Raw genomic sequence first — 16020 nt, 5'->3', positions numbered from 1 at the left:
TAATCATTCATGATAAATGTGTAATAACACACATTTTGATATATATAAATGTTTGTAGAATGAAAAAATATTTTGGCCACCCCAGAAGCCATTTGCTTTGTTTAAAAACACATAAATCATTGGGGCCCTCCGACTTCATTAATCCATTGTCAATACTGTCGTTGGAAAAATGTTGTGAAACAATTGCATACTGTTGGTGGCATTTGCTTATGAAAGGCCTGAGACTAAATACAGGAAAAGGAAAGAGTAAAGTTTGTGTAACCCAGACAATGGCATGGCTAAACTGATGATATGTCAAAGGGCCGATGTGTTTCAATGGCGCATTTGATGATGCTTTTGAATTACCTCCTGTAGGTTTATATCCTTGAGTCCCTCTTACATTTAAAACAGTCCCCAGGTCTCTAGCTTACTCCCAAGTGTCCTTGATCCCCACCTGTTAACATCACTTCCTGTAGGGCTGGATTTATAGTGAATTATCTTCAAAATGTAGTAAACCTTAATGTCCTGATTCATATAATAGAGACCAGACATATTTATGTCTAAGTCACTCTGTGCCCCCACACACTATACGTGTTTGTGTCACTTATTGCCCTGCAGGGAATTTCCCAGCGTAAGCAAAGCTTAAACGTCTGTCCCAAAAGTACCTGTACTAATCCGTCTCAAATAAGAAGAAATGTCGTCCTTGGGTCACTTGAAATGTCTTATTTGAAAGAACACCCTCAGTTACATAGAATAGCACTCAACACAACAGCTCAGAGGACTACATAACCCAAGGACATTGATTCACACAATATGCTAGCTGAGTGGTTTCAGGGATAGCAGCGTAGATATGAAGCACCAGGGCAGCGTTAGAAAACGTTGCATTCAATAGCATACTAAACATCATATATATTCACTGATTCAAGATTACGACTTATAATGCACATCTATGGTTAGGAATGTTATCAAAACACATTTTAATGCTGAAACCCTCTTAAAATGTTTTACAGTGAGAATATGACGAATGCCATCCATTTAGTTCTTGCAGACAGAGCCTTGACATGTGTGACGTATTGCTTTTTGGTTAGGGGGCTAAAACGTTCCTCTGAGGAGTTTTGGACGACCTATACAAACCAGTCCAATTTCAAGAATGCGGTTTCAGGAGAGAGGACGGCAGGATGCATTCCACGTTTACCTCTAGGTGTAGGGACAGCTTTACTGGGGACAGACGGACAGACGGTTCAGACACCCGGGACCCAAAGGAGTGTGCACCTGCAATAAGAGGATCTGTCACGACACGCTCGAAATATCCATCGGGGAATGCAAGCAGAAAAAAGAGGAATAACAGCTGTTAATGAAAGTGCTGTTAATACTCCTGCTATCATTCAGGGCTCATGATTCATTCATGTGGAGTGGGTCTCACAGCCGCCCCTCGTTGAGCTGACGTCACCGGGCGCCATCCCAGGGTGAGATGTGCCACTCACAGGGTTCCTCGGTCGCCGTTCTTGGAAAGAGCTGCACTTCTGGGTATGAAAGCGGGGTGGAGAAGGAGGGAGGAGGGAGAGGAAGGGAGGGTGGGCGGGTGCTTGAGGAAATAAACGCAACATCAATCAGACCAAGCAGCCGAGCCTTTCTGTTTTTTACCTGCAATCCAAGCACGGTTTGAATTGATTACCTGATGAGTTGCTCAGTTAATTTCATTAATTCATTCCGAGGGGCACTAAATACAGAGAAAAACAACTATATCTCTATGAAATTGCTACGGGTGGTGCAAGATCATTACATCTATTGGATGGGTGTCAGTCATCCAACATAATTTTCCAGCATGTTATGTCAATGTCAAGCTTCACTTAGTGCTAATGTAGAGCACATTACTGCCCTCGTTTCCCCAGTTCATTCCTCCTTTCCTCCTCCTCCTCCTCCCCCTCCTCCATTTTCTCCAACTCCTCCTTCTCCCCCTCTCCCTCCCCCTCCACCACCTTCACCTCCTCCTCCTCGACCTCCTCTCCTGCCCCCTCCTCATCCTCCTCTTCCTCTTTCTCGTCATCCTCTTTCCATATATCTATCTCACAAACACACACGCTCTCTCTCTCCGTCTCTCTCTCTCTCCCTCTCTCTCTCTCCCTCTCTCTCTAACTTACTCTCTCTCTCTCTACCTCTCTCTCTCTGTCACTCTCTCTCTCTCTCTCTCTCTCTCTCTCTCTCTCTCTCTCTCTCTCTCTCTCTCTCTCTCTCTCTCTCTCTCTCTGCTCAGAGGAGGGTCTCAAAGTAGCTGAGGAGATTAAATGATCATATTTACTTCCTCTGGGTGTGTGTATGTGTGTGTGTGTGTGTGTGTGTGTGTGTGTGTGTGTGTGTGTGTTGTGTGTGTGCACAAACACTTATAGCAGCAGGGGTTTGGGGCGGACATCATAAAGAAGAGAAAAAATACTGCCAGTTGCCTATATTGAGTGTTTGTGTGTATTTAAGCGAGAGAGAGAGAGCATGTGTGTGTGAGTGTGTGTGTGTGTGTGTGTGTGTGTGTGTGTGTGTGTGTGTGTGCGTGTGTGTGTGTGCGTGTGTGTTAAGGTGGGTCTCATATGGTTGCAATGGTTGCAATCAGCGGTCATGTAAACACTCCAACAGATATCGAGAGAGGGGGAAGTGCCGCTGATATGTAACTAACAGAGCATAGCATTACCTGTCACATCCAATACATCTACTAAGCCTGGCCAATTGTGTGTGTGTTTTTGTTTGTGTGCATTTGTGTGTGTGTGTTTTTTTGTGTGTGTATGGGTGTTTGTGTGGGTGCTTGTGTGTGACTGTGTGAATGTTTGTGTGTGTGTGTGTGTCTGAGTGTGTCTGTGTGTGTGTGCATGTGTGTGTGTGTGTGCGTGTGTGTGTGTGTGTGTGTGTGCGTGTGGTTGGGTGTGTGCGCCCATGTGTTTCTGAGTAGAGAGCAAACATTGGTTCCATCTCTGTGGAAAGCCATGGCAGCCCCAGTGAGCCAAAACAAAGACTCAGGGTCTGTTTCTATATTCATGCTGAGTGGTTGACTTATGAAATGATCATTACATTATGTTATGTATATATGTATCCATGTATATAATCTTCTGGGTATCTTTCAGTTTTGGCTCAATGGAAACATGCCTGATTCACTCAACCTTGGAACCAAACAGCTAAATCGTACTAAACCACTTTCACAGATTGGGACTATTTTCCGTTCTCAAATGGAGTCCATAGGTTTTCAGAGCAGTTCTTTCTTGTGTACGGGCTGATAACCGTCTCCCTCATACTTATTCTTTATTCAAGGCTTGCACACATAAATGACTTCAATTTTATGCTCTGTTTCTTATTTTCATAAAAGCTTAAAATATTTTTTTCTTCTTATCTCTTCACAGTAAATTTCGACCACTTCCAGATTCTGAGGGCTATCGGTAAAGGAAGCTTTGGAAAAGTAAGTACTCTGTGGTTATTATGTTGAGCAGGGGAGATTATGGGTTGGCGTGGCGTCAGTCAAAGCATGTACTTTGCTTAGATAAATAAATGAGGAACTAAAAACATTAAACAAATTGCATGACAAGATGGCCTGTGCTCTGAAGACGGGTTCATTTGTTGTTTTAATTCTGTATTTTTTTTTAAGAAGTATTTAAGAATGAAGTTACCGGTGACTGGCTGACTCTTTGTAGCTGTAGGTTCAATTATATTTTAGGATACCAGAAATTGCCAGCTTATGGACTGTTGAAGCACCCTTTAAATAAATAAAGAAGGGATTGTATTGATCAACATTAAGAGTATTGTCTAGTCTTCCAAGAACACTTTAAAAAGTACTAGAGTCAAAAGTCATGACTGCAGCATGGTTGGTTTCTGATGGTTCAACAGGTGATGTTGCCTTAACCTTGTTTTTGTTATTATTTTATCCTGCGAGGATAATACATTAAAGGTCCCATGGCATGCTACTCCATCAATGCTTATATATAGGTGTTAGTGGGCCCTTAATACAGTATTTGAAGACATTCAAGAAATTCAGCCTTGGTGCAGAATTACAGCCACTACGAGCTAGTCCCACAATGAGCTTTCCACAGACGTAGCGTTTTTTAGAGGCGGGTCAAGGTGGAGGGTGGGGGTGTGGCCCTGAGCAGCTTGCGGCCATGGTACCATGCGCTCTGTTTACAGTGGATGTATCGCAATGGTGAGGCGCACGCAGCCTTTGGCTGTGTTCTGTAAAAATTCTAGAACACTCTGGATGCTCCGGGCGGGAGTCCTGGAGCTCTATATCTCACTAATATCATATTATACATAGATATCTATATCATATAATATATATTATCACGGCAAAAAGCTGTGTGGGCCTCCACACGATATTATGAATCTCAAACGACTGCGTCGGGTTCTCCGACGTCTCTGGTTCTTCCACGTCGACATCAATCTGAAGTAGACTGAACCGCGACATGGAGGAGAAAGGGATTGTTGCCCACCATTGTCTCCCACCGGGGCCACGCTGCCCGCTACCGAGGCACCACCGCCTTGGAAGCATGCAGTGTGCCAGCTCATGCCCATTTCTAGCTCCTGACCATAGGCAGGCTAGAGGAACTCATATTAATGTTAGCAAATCTCATGAAGTGAAATTTTCATGCCATGGGACCTTTAAGTAATCATCATTTAAATTTTTGGAAGCGTAAATTAAATACACATTTCAAGTATTTTATGCATTTTAAGGTTAACAAAGGAAAAATAATTCATCCCATTTCTTTATGAATATCTGGATCTGGAACCGTTTGCTTTAGAATAACTTGTATGAATTCTCTTTGAGAGGTCAAAACGGTTTGTCAAGTGAAAGTTATTTGAACTTTGAGCGCAGCATCCAGGTGGGAATCGGAGTGGCGCTAGCATCAGCGCTAGGGCGGGCTTTAACGCTCACCTCAATTGGGAAACATTGGAAGTGCCGACGCAGAAAGCTCATCATGTACCGACCGCTTCACAATCCATAATGAATGCGCTGCGGGAGTTCAGCTTTTTTTTTTTTACAGCGACACATGCCGTAGTTGGTTCTGATCCTGCTGGTAAAGAAAGACGTTATTTCATTATTTGTCAGCGGTTTGTTCAAACACAGTGAGTGAAAAACCAAAGCAATATTGGTCGGGGGCTGAAGGTCGTTTTACGTCACATTTGCTTACCCGATTGAGTCGTGCTGACCGCTGACTTATTATCCAAGGCAGCTCCGCCACGGGAACACCTCAAAAGCATACAAAAACTGTAACAAAACGAATAAAGCCAAGGATGACGACAGAGGAGGAACGGAAAACACGGAGAACCTAAGACGACCTTAAATGAAACACAAAAACCACATTCTACGCGTTCTTTTCTTTCCAGGTGTGCATTGTGCAGAAGAAGGACACAAAGAAGATGTACGCCATGAAGTACATGAACAAGCTGAAGTGTGTTGAGAGGAACGAAGTGAGGAATGTCCTCAAAGAGCTGCAGATCATGAAGAACCTTGAGCACCCCTTCCTCGTCAACTTCTGGTGAGCCGCTGCTGCAGTGTGTGTGTGTGTGTGTGTGTGTGTGTGTGCTTATACGTGTGCGTACGTGTGGTTGTGTGCCTGCATGGTTGACGATCTATGTTTTATTGGATAAACAAAAAAAAATGTTTGCTGTTCTATTCCCTGAATAATTGCTTGTGTCACCTTGGACTTGGGTTACTTATACTAGTTGTAACTTAGCTACAACAAGCTCCCAGCGACTTCCTTCATGATGGTTATGAAGCCCATTATACCCTGTGACCTCACACGTTGAAACACTTGATAATTCCCAAACCAGAAGCAGAATCCTGTCTCTGAGTCATGGCTGCTGTTCCTTAATGAACCCCTGTTTCCTGTGCTGCTGCACGCCTTGCTTCATGAAACAACTAAAATAAGTACAGCTATTCTGGGGCAATGTGTGGATCCTGATTACCTTTCTCCTCAGTATGCCATGACTGTATTTCTTTGTTTCTCTCATTCAATACACGTTTCACTCTGTTTGAATGCCATCACTCTCTCTCTCTCTCGCACACACTCTCTCTCTATCCCACTCTCCCTCTCACTCTCTCTCCCTCTCACTCTCTCTCACACACTCTCTCTCTCTATCCCTCTCTCACTTGCATACTCTCTCACACTCTCTCTCACACACTCTGTCTCAGTTTCTATCTCTCTCTCTCTCCTCTACCACCTTTTACTCTTTCACTTTCTTCCAATCCCACATACACACACATATACACACATATACACACATCTACACACACACACACACACAAACAAACACGTCTAAATCAATGAAATGTAAACGTGTGTTCAATGTCCATAAATAAGTAAAACTCCGGGATCACATCGATGACATCAGAATCTCACAAGTTGAGGATAATTAGGTATCTGTACAGCTATAATCACCATCAGTCAAATGTTGACCGTGTTAATTGCTGGTGGTGGTCGTTAAGCAGCAAGATGTTGAATTATCTAACAGACAGACAGAGAACACTCGGAGAACCAGCAGAGTCATTAGCGGCCGTTTAGCCAATTCTCCCCCAGTGCAGCAGGGAACACAAATGAATGAAGAGGAGGAAGGGGAGTTAAGGCTGTGGCTCGTGGATCGACCGGGGTGAAGACGTCGAGAGAACAAACAGAACATGCAGCCGGAAAGAGGAAGGGGAAGAAGAAGAAGAAGAAGAAGAAGAAGAAGAAGAAGAAGAAGAAGAAGAAGGAGGAGAAGAAGAAGAAGAAGAAGAAGAAGAAGAAGAAGAAGGAGAAGAAGAAGAAGAAGAAGAAGAAGATTTAGATAGAGAAGAAGAAGAAGAAGAAGAAGAAGAAGAAGAAGAAGAAGGAGAAGAAGATTTAGATAGAGAAGAAGAAGAAGAAGAAGAAGAAGAAGAAGAAGAAGAAGATTTAGATAGAGAAGAAGAAGAAGAAGAAGAAGAAGAAGAAGAAGAAGAAGAAGAAGAAGAAGAAGAAGAAGAAGAAGAAGAAGAAGAAGAAGAAGCATGTGCTTGCTTGCCTGATTGTGTCCCCCCCCCCGGACCCCCCCTGACCCCCCTTTCCCCGAAAATAATAAATGAACTACAGACCGAAAGCTAATGCTTCTGGCAGCATTTTAAATGCTGTTTGGGGGGTAAGACAGATTTCTTGCTTAAGTTGTGCATGGGTCAGCTCTGTTACCCACTCCCGCCCATCTGTCTCTCCCTTTCTCTCTCTCCCTCTCTCTCACCCTCCCTATCCCTCTCTCTCTCTCTCTCTCTCTCTCTTCCAGTCTCTCTCTCTCTCTCTCTCTCTCTCTCTCTGTCCTGCTGGGGTGACTTGGCACTTGTTCTGGTTGTCCTTGTAGTTTGGGTGGTCAAGGTGATGGGGGTGGAGGTGGGGGTGGGGGTTTACCTGCAGGCGGAGGCTGCTGTGATGAACCAGATACCGGCTGGAGCTCACCCTCTGTCTCCGTCTCATTTCCCCTCCTGTCCACCTTGTCCTGCTCCTCTCCTCCGCCACCCCCCTCTCTGGGTATCAGCTTTCCTCTTCTCTTCTCAACTCTCCATCTCATCCCTTTTGCTCCCTTCTTTCCTGCCCACCTCTCCTCCCTTCTATTTTCTGCTCTCTCCTCTCTTCTCTTGACCTCTCCTTCGGCTTCTCTCCTCTCCACTTCTCTACTCATCACTATCTCTCTCTTTCCAAATCAATCTGTTTCTAAAACAAAACCTAAACGCGATCACGATAATGCCACATCAATCAGGGGATGAGAACAGAGAAAACATACACAGAAAGCATGAAGATACATTAGAGACTCCTCATCTCAAACGGATCTCGAGGAGTTGCAAAGGAGACAGCAATGAGAGATAGCCAGGAATTACATCCTTCACGGCAGATCATTGAGACCGGATCATTATGATGTTCCGATTTGTTAAATGGCAGCCTTATCTTCTGCACTGTCCGTCTGTCTGCCTGTCTGACGGCTGCTTCTTAATGCGTTTTTTGCCAGCGGACTACCCAGTATCCATGAGCTACACATGTGGGTATGACGGCTGTCCTGTAACGGGTGTCAGTACTCTGCTGTCTTACCGACATGTTATTATATGCATGTTAGTTATTCATATGTTTATAAATTGAATATTGATTTTTTTTTATTTGTGATTCTGTTAATTATGATATGCGGGATGACACTATTGAGATTATAATTTCAGTCTTACCCAATTTCCCAGTCTTCCAGTGAAAAACCCTCTTTTCACTGTTTTCTACCTGATCTTAGTCTTAGTTAACTGACCTGCTCCCCTGACAGTAAAGGGGCTCCCCAGTAGAACAAATAGGGTCTAAAAGGCTAACTGCTTTGCGCAGCAGAAAGTAAGGGAACAGTGTGCCGGTTTCTCTTAATCATCCTGAGTCGTCTTCATCACGGCCCTCAGCGGCTCTGCGGCCGCGCTGTCCTGCGTGGTGATGGGCCAGCACTCGGTGCGGGGGCAGTAACTCCTGCCTGGGCAGCACTCTGTGGCCGTTCTGTAAGGGGATTCCTCACAATGCACAACCGTCCACAGCGCGGCCAGGGACACTTACATCTGCTGCCAGAGAGAGAGGGAGGTGGAGGGTAGAGAGAGGCAGAGAGAGAGAGACAGAGAGAGAGAGGGGAGGAGGGTAGAGAGAGGCAGAGAGAGAGAGAGACAGAGAGAGAGAGGGGAGGAGGGTAGAGAGAGGCAGAGAGAGAGAGAGACAGAGAGAGAGAGAGACAGAGAGGGGAGGAGGGTAGAGAGAGGCAGAGAGAGAGAGGGAGAGACAGAGAGAGAGAGAGAGGGGAGGAGGGTAGAGAGAGGCAGAGAGAGAGAGAGAGAGACAGAGACAGAGAGAGAGGGGAGGAGGGTAAAGAGAGGCAGAGAGAGAGAGAGAGGGGAAGGAGGGTAGAGAGAGGCAGAGAGCGAGAGAGAGAGAGAGAGAGAGAGAGAGAGAGAGAGAGGGGAGGAGGGTAGAGAGAGGCAGAGAGAGAGAGAGAGAGAACAGAGAAAGAGAGTTAGTGATTGAGTGGGTGAGTGAGTGAGTGGGTGAGTGAGTGAGTGAGTGAGTGAGTGAGTGAGTGAGTGAGGCAGAGAGAGAGGGAGAGTGAAACAGAGAGATAGAGAGATAGAGAGAAAGAGTGAAAGAAAGATAGAGAGGGAGAAAGGGAGAGTGAGAAACAGAGAGAGGGGGACAGAGAGTATCTCATCCTCCAATGGACGCGGAGGCCAGTGGCGTACGCAGATACCAAGGAAGGAAAATTCACAGCACTTAGCTATTTCAACATTTATTAAGGCTTTTTCCTTCATTATGCGTCTCCTACAGTGATGTGTTACTAGAAAAACGTAACATTAAGCAGACTCAAACATAACTTGACATTTTACCGAAATTAACACACATTCCTAAAAGCCTGGTTTGAACAATGTGATGTCCAACCTAAACGACAGATTTGGTCGTTTGTAAAGGTCATCCAAATCCATCCAATATTTACGTTTTTGCCTCCTATCGACTGTCCCCTATAACAACAATACGGGTCTGCCAAAACAAAATGATCTTCTATTTATGGAAAATACAGTTAGATAGTTTGAGCATTTAATTGCTCTGTGATAACATTTCTAGCATTATATGTGCATTTTATTTTGGTTGCCTTCAGTCAGTGAACGTAAATTATGTTTAGTATGTTAGTTAATCCAACTTTTTCCATCGTTTCCATGGTGATTCATATAGAAGCTGCTATCCCTGAAACCACGCAGCTTGCATGTTGTTTCAATAATCATAACGTTACTCAATTGAGCTAAGATTCTCGAGTAAAGGCCAAAGTATACTACTCCGACTCCGTAATCCAAAATCCGAGACACCCTCGAGCATTCGAAGTTCTCCGTCGGGATGTCGGATACGCGATGCAAATGTTCAGATTTCGATGGAGGCCGTAGACCTACAGGAAGTGACGCAGACATAACATTCCAGGTGTATCTCTTTCCAACGTGTTTAGAAGAATTATTGAAATGCCTTTTATTTCCATGAAATAAAATGATGATGCTTTGTGACCCCAGGTCTAGCTTAGTTTCCTTGACCCCTAGGTCACCTGCTTATAATATAACTTCCTGCAGGGATGGATTTATAGTATATTATCTACACATTTTAGTAAACCTTAATGCCCTGGTTCATATACAGTAGAGACCAGATGTCTGTATCTCAGTCCCAGGTCATTCTGTGCCCCCACACACAATATGTGTTTGCTTCAAAAACATTTGAAGCCCCAATAATAGGTCATGATTATCTTGATAAACAAAATGTATACATAAAAGTAAGGTTTGGAGTGGATTTTCGAGTGGAAGCAAAGTAAACATAACCTTTAAGGTTTCCCAAAAGAAACCCGTTGATCTAATCCGTCCCAAGGAGAAGAAATATCGTCCCTGGGTCACTTGAAATGTTTTAATCGAAGGAACACCCTCAGTTACATAAAATAGCACTCAACACACCAGCTCAGAGGACTACATAACCCAAGGACATTGATTCACACAACATGCTAGCTGAGTGGTTTCAGGGATAGCAGCGTCCATATGAATCACAACGGCATTGTTAGAAAACATTGCATTAACTAACATACGAAACATGATAAACACATTTATCGCTAGAAATGTTATAAAAATGCATATTAGTGCTGAAACGTAAACTTAAAATGCTGCATTTTCCACTGAGAATAAAACCAAGGACATCCATTTTTTTCAAGTTGTCCTCACTGCAGAGCCTAATGGGTGGAGTTTGACCTCCAGCTTCACCTCTCTGGACCTGGTCCAGCTCCACCTCTCTGGACCTGGTCCTCTCTGAACCTGGTCCAGCTCCACCTCTCTGAACCTGGTCCAGCTCCACCTCTCTGGACCTGGTCCTCTCTGAACCTGGTCCAGCTCCACCTCTCTGAACCTGGTCCAGCTCCACCTCTCTGGACCTGGTCCTCTCTGAACCTGGTCCAGCTCCACCTCTCTGAACCTGGTCTAGATCCACCTCTCTGGACCTGGTCCAGCTCCACCTCTCTGGACCTGGTCCTCTCTGAACCTGGTCCAGCTCCACCTCTCTGAACCTGGTCTAGATCCACCTCTCTGGACCTGGTCCTCTCTGGACCTGGTCCAGCTCCACCTCTCTGAACCTGGTCCAGCTGATGAGCTTCATGCTGGCCAATCAGCCCATTAATGGTTAGGGCTATGGTGAGGGGTAGGGGTGCAGGTTATGGTTAGGGCTATGGTGAGAGGTAGGGGTGCAGGTTATGGTTAGGGCAAGGGTTAGGGTTAGAAAATGGGTCGAAGATTCAAATTGTTATTGAACAACATGAACCGTTGGAAGCACATTTTTTTCAACGTAAAATCATAGACTTCTTTTTTTTTGTTATGAAACGTGATCCCAAGAGCATTACATAACAAGAATGATAAACACAGTGCCTCAGGCTTATCATGTTCATTCAGCATTTATAAAAGTACAAAAAATGAGTTAGTTAAAACCACACACCCCAGGGCAAGAACACGGTGTCTTTCAAACGTCTACTCTGTGTATTACGACTGCGATGTAACGTGTTGGAAGCATCGACCAAAGGCTCACTGTTGGTGCTGAAGATGTGCATAAAGGAAGGGTCTGAAAGGGCCTCCCTGCTAGGGCAGTCCCTATTGTACTGAGTTAAGTCCTTACACTAATGCATTCGTAGAGGCAGCCAGATGCCGTGTCTTTATGTCAGCTTTCTTTATCTCTCTGTGTATTGGGCCGTGACTCCTCAGCATTCTGACATTAAGTCAACACTGAAGATAGTGCAATGCATGGATTGATTGTATTATGACTGTTATTATAATGATCAATATTACTATTAATGTGTTTATGAGTACTTTCCAAAGTCTGAATTGAGAGTGAGGGAACGAGAAGGAAAGATCGGGGACAGGGAGAGAAAGACAAGAGGGGGAGAGAGCGAGGGCGAACAGAATGGAAAGCCGATAGAGAGGCTCACACTGCCTTGATGGAAGGGCTGAAGCCCTGATGGTACCATGAGGAGGGCACACTTCACCAGGCCATCGTGCTCCAATGCACTCACAGCAAGGGTGTGATGTGTGTGTGTGTGTGTGTGTGTGTGGCTGTTGATGTAAGTTAGTCTCTGTGTGTGTTTAAGTGTGTATGTGTGTGTGTGTGTGTGTGTGTGTGTGTGTGGCTGTTGATGTAAGTTAGTCTCTGTGTGTGTTTAAGTGTGTATGTGTGTGTGTGTGTGTGTGTGTGTGTGCGTGTGGCTGTTGATGTAAGTTAGTCTCTGTGTGTGTTTAAGTGTGTATGTGTGTGTGTGTGTGTGTGTGTGTGTGTGTGTGTGTGTGTGTGTGTGTGTGTGTGTGTGTGGCTGTTGATGTAAGTTAGTCTCTGTGTGTGTTTAAGTGTGTATGTGTGTGTGTGTGTGTGTGTGTGTGTGTGTGTTTCTGTGTGTGTGGGCACCTTCATGCATTTTTGTGTGTGTGTTTGTGCGTGTGCGTGTTGGTATGAGTTCGTCTGTGTGTGTAAGTGTGTGTGTATGTGTTGGGGGTTGAATGTGTATTGGTATGATGCGTGTTTGTGTTGGTATGAGTTGGTCTGTGTGTGTGTGTGTGTGTGTGTGTGTGTGTGTGTGTGTGTGTGTGTGTGTGTGTGTTGGAGGGGGGTGGGCTGTGCACAGGCGTGTGTGTGTGCATGTGCACTACACCACTGATTGCTAATTACCCCACATCCTACTCTTTATTACAGTTTAGTTCAGCCCTCCCTTGATATCCTGCCACGACGACTTACAATTAATTCCTCATTCTAAAAATGGAGCCGCTTGGTTTGGATGATGTCGTCTAATGACAATCATTTCGCACTGATATGCATAGCTGGAACCAAAGTCGTTTATTCAAACATATTCTGTTAGTTCTCAACATTCCTCTCAAGAAATTCTGGAATAATCAAGAAGTCTTCATGAATAGAAATGAAGACTAACATTTCCAGTAGTCACTTCCTCACCGTGAGGAAAAGGGAAGTCAGCAGTCAGTCATTGACGCACATTAACATGTGAGGTGTGTGTGTGTGTGTGCCTGTGCGACTGTGTGTGTGTGTGTGTGGTTGTTTCTGTCTTTGTATGTGCGCGCACGCCTGTGTTTGTTGTGCTGTAAGTCTATTTCAAGTGAAAGCTATTAGCCCTACCTATTGAGTCATTTCTGGTTACGTAGGGGCTTATAGTGAATTGGATGTAATTCGTGGACAGGTAGGGGATAAGGCATCTTTCCAAAGGGTGCTCAAGACATTTGGGATCAAGCCAGAAAGTTCCAGCTTGTCTAAAACCCTCCCCCTCCACACTGTCCTGCCCTATGATAGCTGCTTCTGGCCCCTGAATCCCCGCCCACTTTTTCTGTGAAAGTAGAAGCTGTTTTTGAACAAGATCCAGAAATATAGATTCTAAAACCACCAACAGAGAGCAACGTCACTTGCGTAATGGTTATCTGGTTCATGACTGGTTAAAGTGGCAGCAAGGCCCGCCCAGGCTCGGAAAATAGCTCACATTCAAGGAACTTCCGACTGAATTATGAAGAAATTCGAACTATACATTTGCAACGATGATCAGACTATCGCTATTTAATATAGAGTAGAAAAAAGTACTTTCATTCATTAAGGATATCTTTCAGAAGCCCACCGTATCAATATTTCTTTTTTTTTCATAAGAATGTGTGGTTGTGCACCCATGTTCTCTGGAAGCATCCATTAGTGGCATCAAATGCACTGCCTGGAGCCCCTCCAGCTGTCACATCCAGGCTGCACGGAGCTGCGCAGTCGAGAGAAAGACAGAATGACGAGGGAGGAGAGAAACCTGACCGAGCAGAGTAGGGGGGAGGGCAGGCCAGGGCCGAGAGAGAGCGAGAGAGAGCGAGGGATGGGGAGCGTTGAAGGTGGGGGGAATGAAAGAGATGGGATTGGAACAAGACAGACAAGAGGAAGGGGACGGGAAAAGAGCAAAGAAGATAGGGTCTAGAGAGAGAAAGAGATAGCGAGAGAGCGAGAGAACAAGAGAGAGAGACAGGAGGAGACACAAGCAGGCAATGCTGGCATCAAAGGGGAATTGAAGGCTGTCCCCGTTTCAAGGCACCAGACAGGCTGGTACAGTTTAGCGCGCCATTCTGTCCATCCCAGGTTTAACAGCAAAGTTTGGTGCTGACATGTATAGAGAATGGAAACAAGCAGTACAGTTTACAGACTGATTGCTGAACGCTGTTAATTGATTTCCCGCAAACAACAGATGTACTTAGGATCATGTTCAACACTTCTACTAGGCCACTCAAGCAGTTGTTCATTTGTTCTATTTGTAAAAATGAGTGAATAACGAAGTGGTCAACAGGATTAGAAGCATTTTCTGAATCAGTTTTCTTATACTCATTGTATTTCGTCTAAGTGTTTTTTTCAGTAGGAAGTGACATTTTTACAAGACGTTTTCTCAACGTTATATACAAAGAAAACGTTGAAAAAAAAAAGGTGCTCTTTAAAATCTTGGCCCACAGGAACATTAGTTAAATTAATCAAGAAGTGGAACCAGAACAATGAATCAGGGCTGTGAGGAAGGCTAGCTGTCTGGAAGCAGACCAGACTGGTGGCTAAAACAATACCGCTACTCGTAGTGTTCTTAAATCCCTTAAAGGTTAGGTGGACGCTTAACAACCCACTGATCCAATTGGTGTGCTCTGATCTGCTCACGCTGGCTCTCTTCGAGTATGCGTTTACGTCACATCCATGTGCAGCACAGGCAAACAACAACAAATATGTCTGATTATTTCCATCAGTCAGACATTGAAGTTGCCCTAGCAGCTCTGGTAATTATCCAGGAGTCATTTCAGCAGCTAAGCCTAATAATCACACATGATATAACAGAACAGAGAAGGCACACAATTACCTAGTGCGATTTTTTGATGCCCCAATTCGGCGGAGGCGAACCAGACGGTGCCACCTAGCCACCATGGCATGCATACTACATCGAATAGCGCACACTTTTGCGTTACCGCATGCAAGCAGATTCCCCCCGAAACACGCTTGACTAAATGCGGTGTAAAAAGTTAGAACGCAACGCCACTTTTAAGTTTTCTGTCCAGGTCGTCTGTCTAAATTGAACCTTATTTGCCAAATTTGTACCTTTGTTTCCTCCTCCATGGTACTTTAAATTAAACCATTGATACCTTTTGTCACGTGACGTTATATCCTACATTTGACATGTAACATGTTAAATGATAGCAGGTTGACTTTCCGTTTTTTCCTTTGCTTAATGTTGAAGTTGCTTCAGCTGATTCCCATGCCAATGAAGCTCTTTTGAATATGAATTTGAGAGCCAGAGAAAAGGAAAGAGAGAGAGACAGAACAACAGAACGAGAGAGAGAGAGAGAGAGAGAGAGAGAGAGGCAGATGGAAAATAAGGGAAGCTGGCTTGTTTTGCTGCTCTCTGCCTGTTGTCAGTGATTCATCCCGAGGCAGAGACGTCACGCAGAGAGCCGTCCTAATTGGTATGGAGATCCTCCTGAGTAAACAAACACGCCGCTGTGCAAACAAAGCTCTGTTACGGCCAACTCTCTCTGTGCGCTCACCAAAGTATTGCTCATTATCCTTACTTAATGTTTCCTATCATGTATCCTCATTTAGCTCGCTGTGATACTGAAGGAAATCTGACATTTTTCCCTGATGCCCAAGTGGTCATAAACGCCGGATGATTAAATGTCTGGCCTGAAAGAAAACGTGTTGTTTAGGCACTTTATCGATTCACAAATGCCTTAGTGGGCCTCGTCACCTGGGCCAGGGCATACGTGTCCCATGTCCAGCAGCAGAGTATAATTGGCTTGGTCAAGGTTGGCTACCTTTGGGCCTTTGAATACGTCCATGCAGGTGGTAAAGTCAATGATCGTCCAACGCAAAAGCCCATCTTGTTTACCTGGCAACTGAGTCACCCCTCTCGACTCAGTGCTTTGTAGTGCTTTCTATCGGGTGAGCTTTTCTTTTTAACTTACATTTCTCTCTTTTGAATGACCTCTGGGAGGAAGGGGAAAACCAAGAGAGG

The 16020-nt window shown here is 44.7% G+C and overlaps 1 protein-coding gene across 1 annotated transcript in view; it reads left to right on the top strand.

Annotated features, from left to right (window-relative positions):
- The window catches only part of stk32a (serine/threonine kinase 32A), a gene marked incomplete at both ends in the record, with an annotated part of 81336 nt that overhangs the window by 2508 nt on the left and 62808 nt on the right, over positions 1 to 16020 (top strand). The window contains 2 exons of the mRNA XM_079738381.1: positions 3360 to 3415; positions 5332 to 5483. Of these exons, the coding sequence (XP_079594507.1) occupies positions 3360 to 3415; positions 5332 to 5483 (208 nt within the window). The remainder of the gene's footprint in view (positions 1 to 3359; positions 3416 to 5331; positions 5484 to 16020) is intronic.

Source organism: Pollachius pollachius (genome assembly GCF_949987615.1).
Source record: "Pollachius pollachius genome assembly, chromosome: 6".
Lineage (NCBI taxonomy): Eukaryota > Metazoa > Chordata > Actinopteri > Gadiformes > Gadidae > Pollachius > Pollachius pollachius.
The sequence above is the reverse complement of the archived record's forward strand: the minus strand, read 5'-3'. Positions and strand labels throughout refer to the sequence as shown.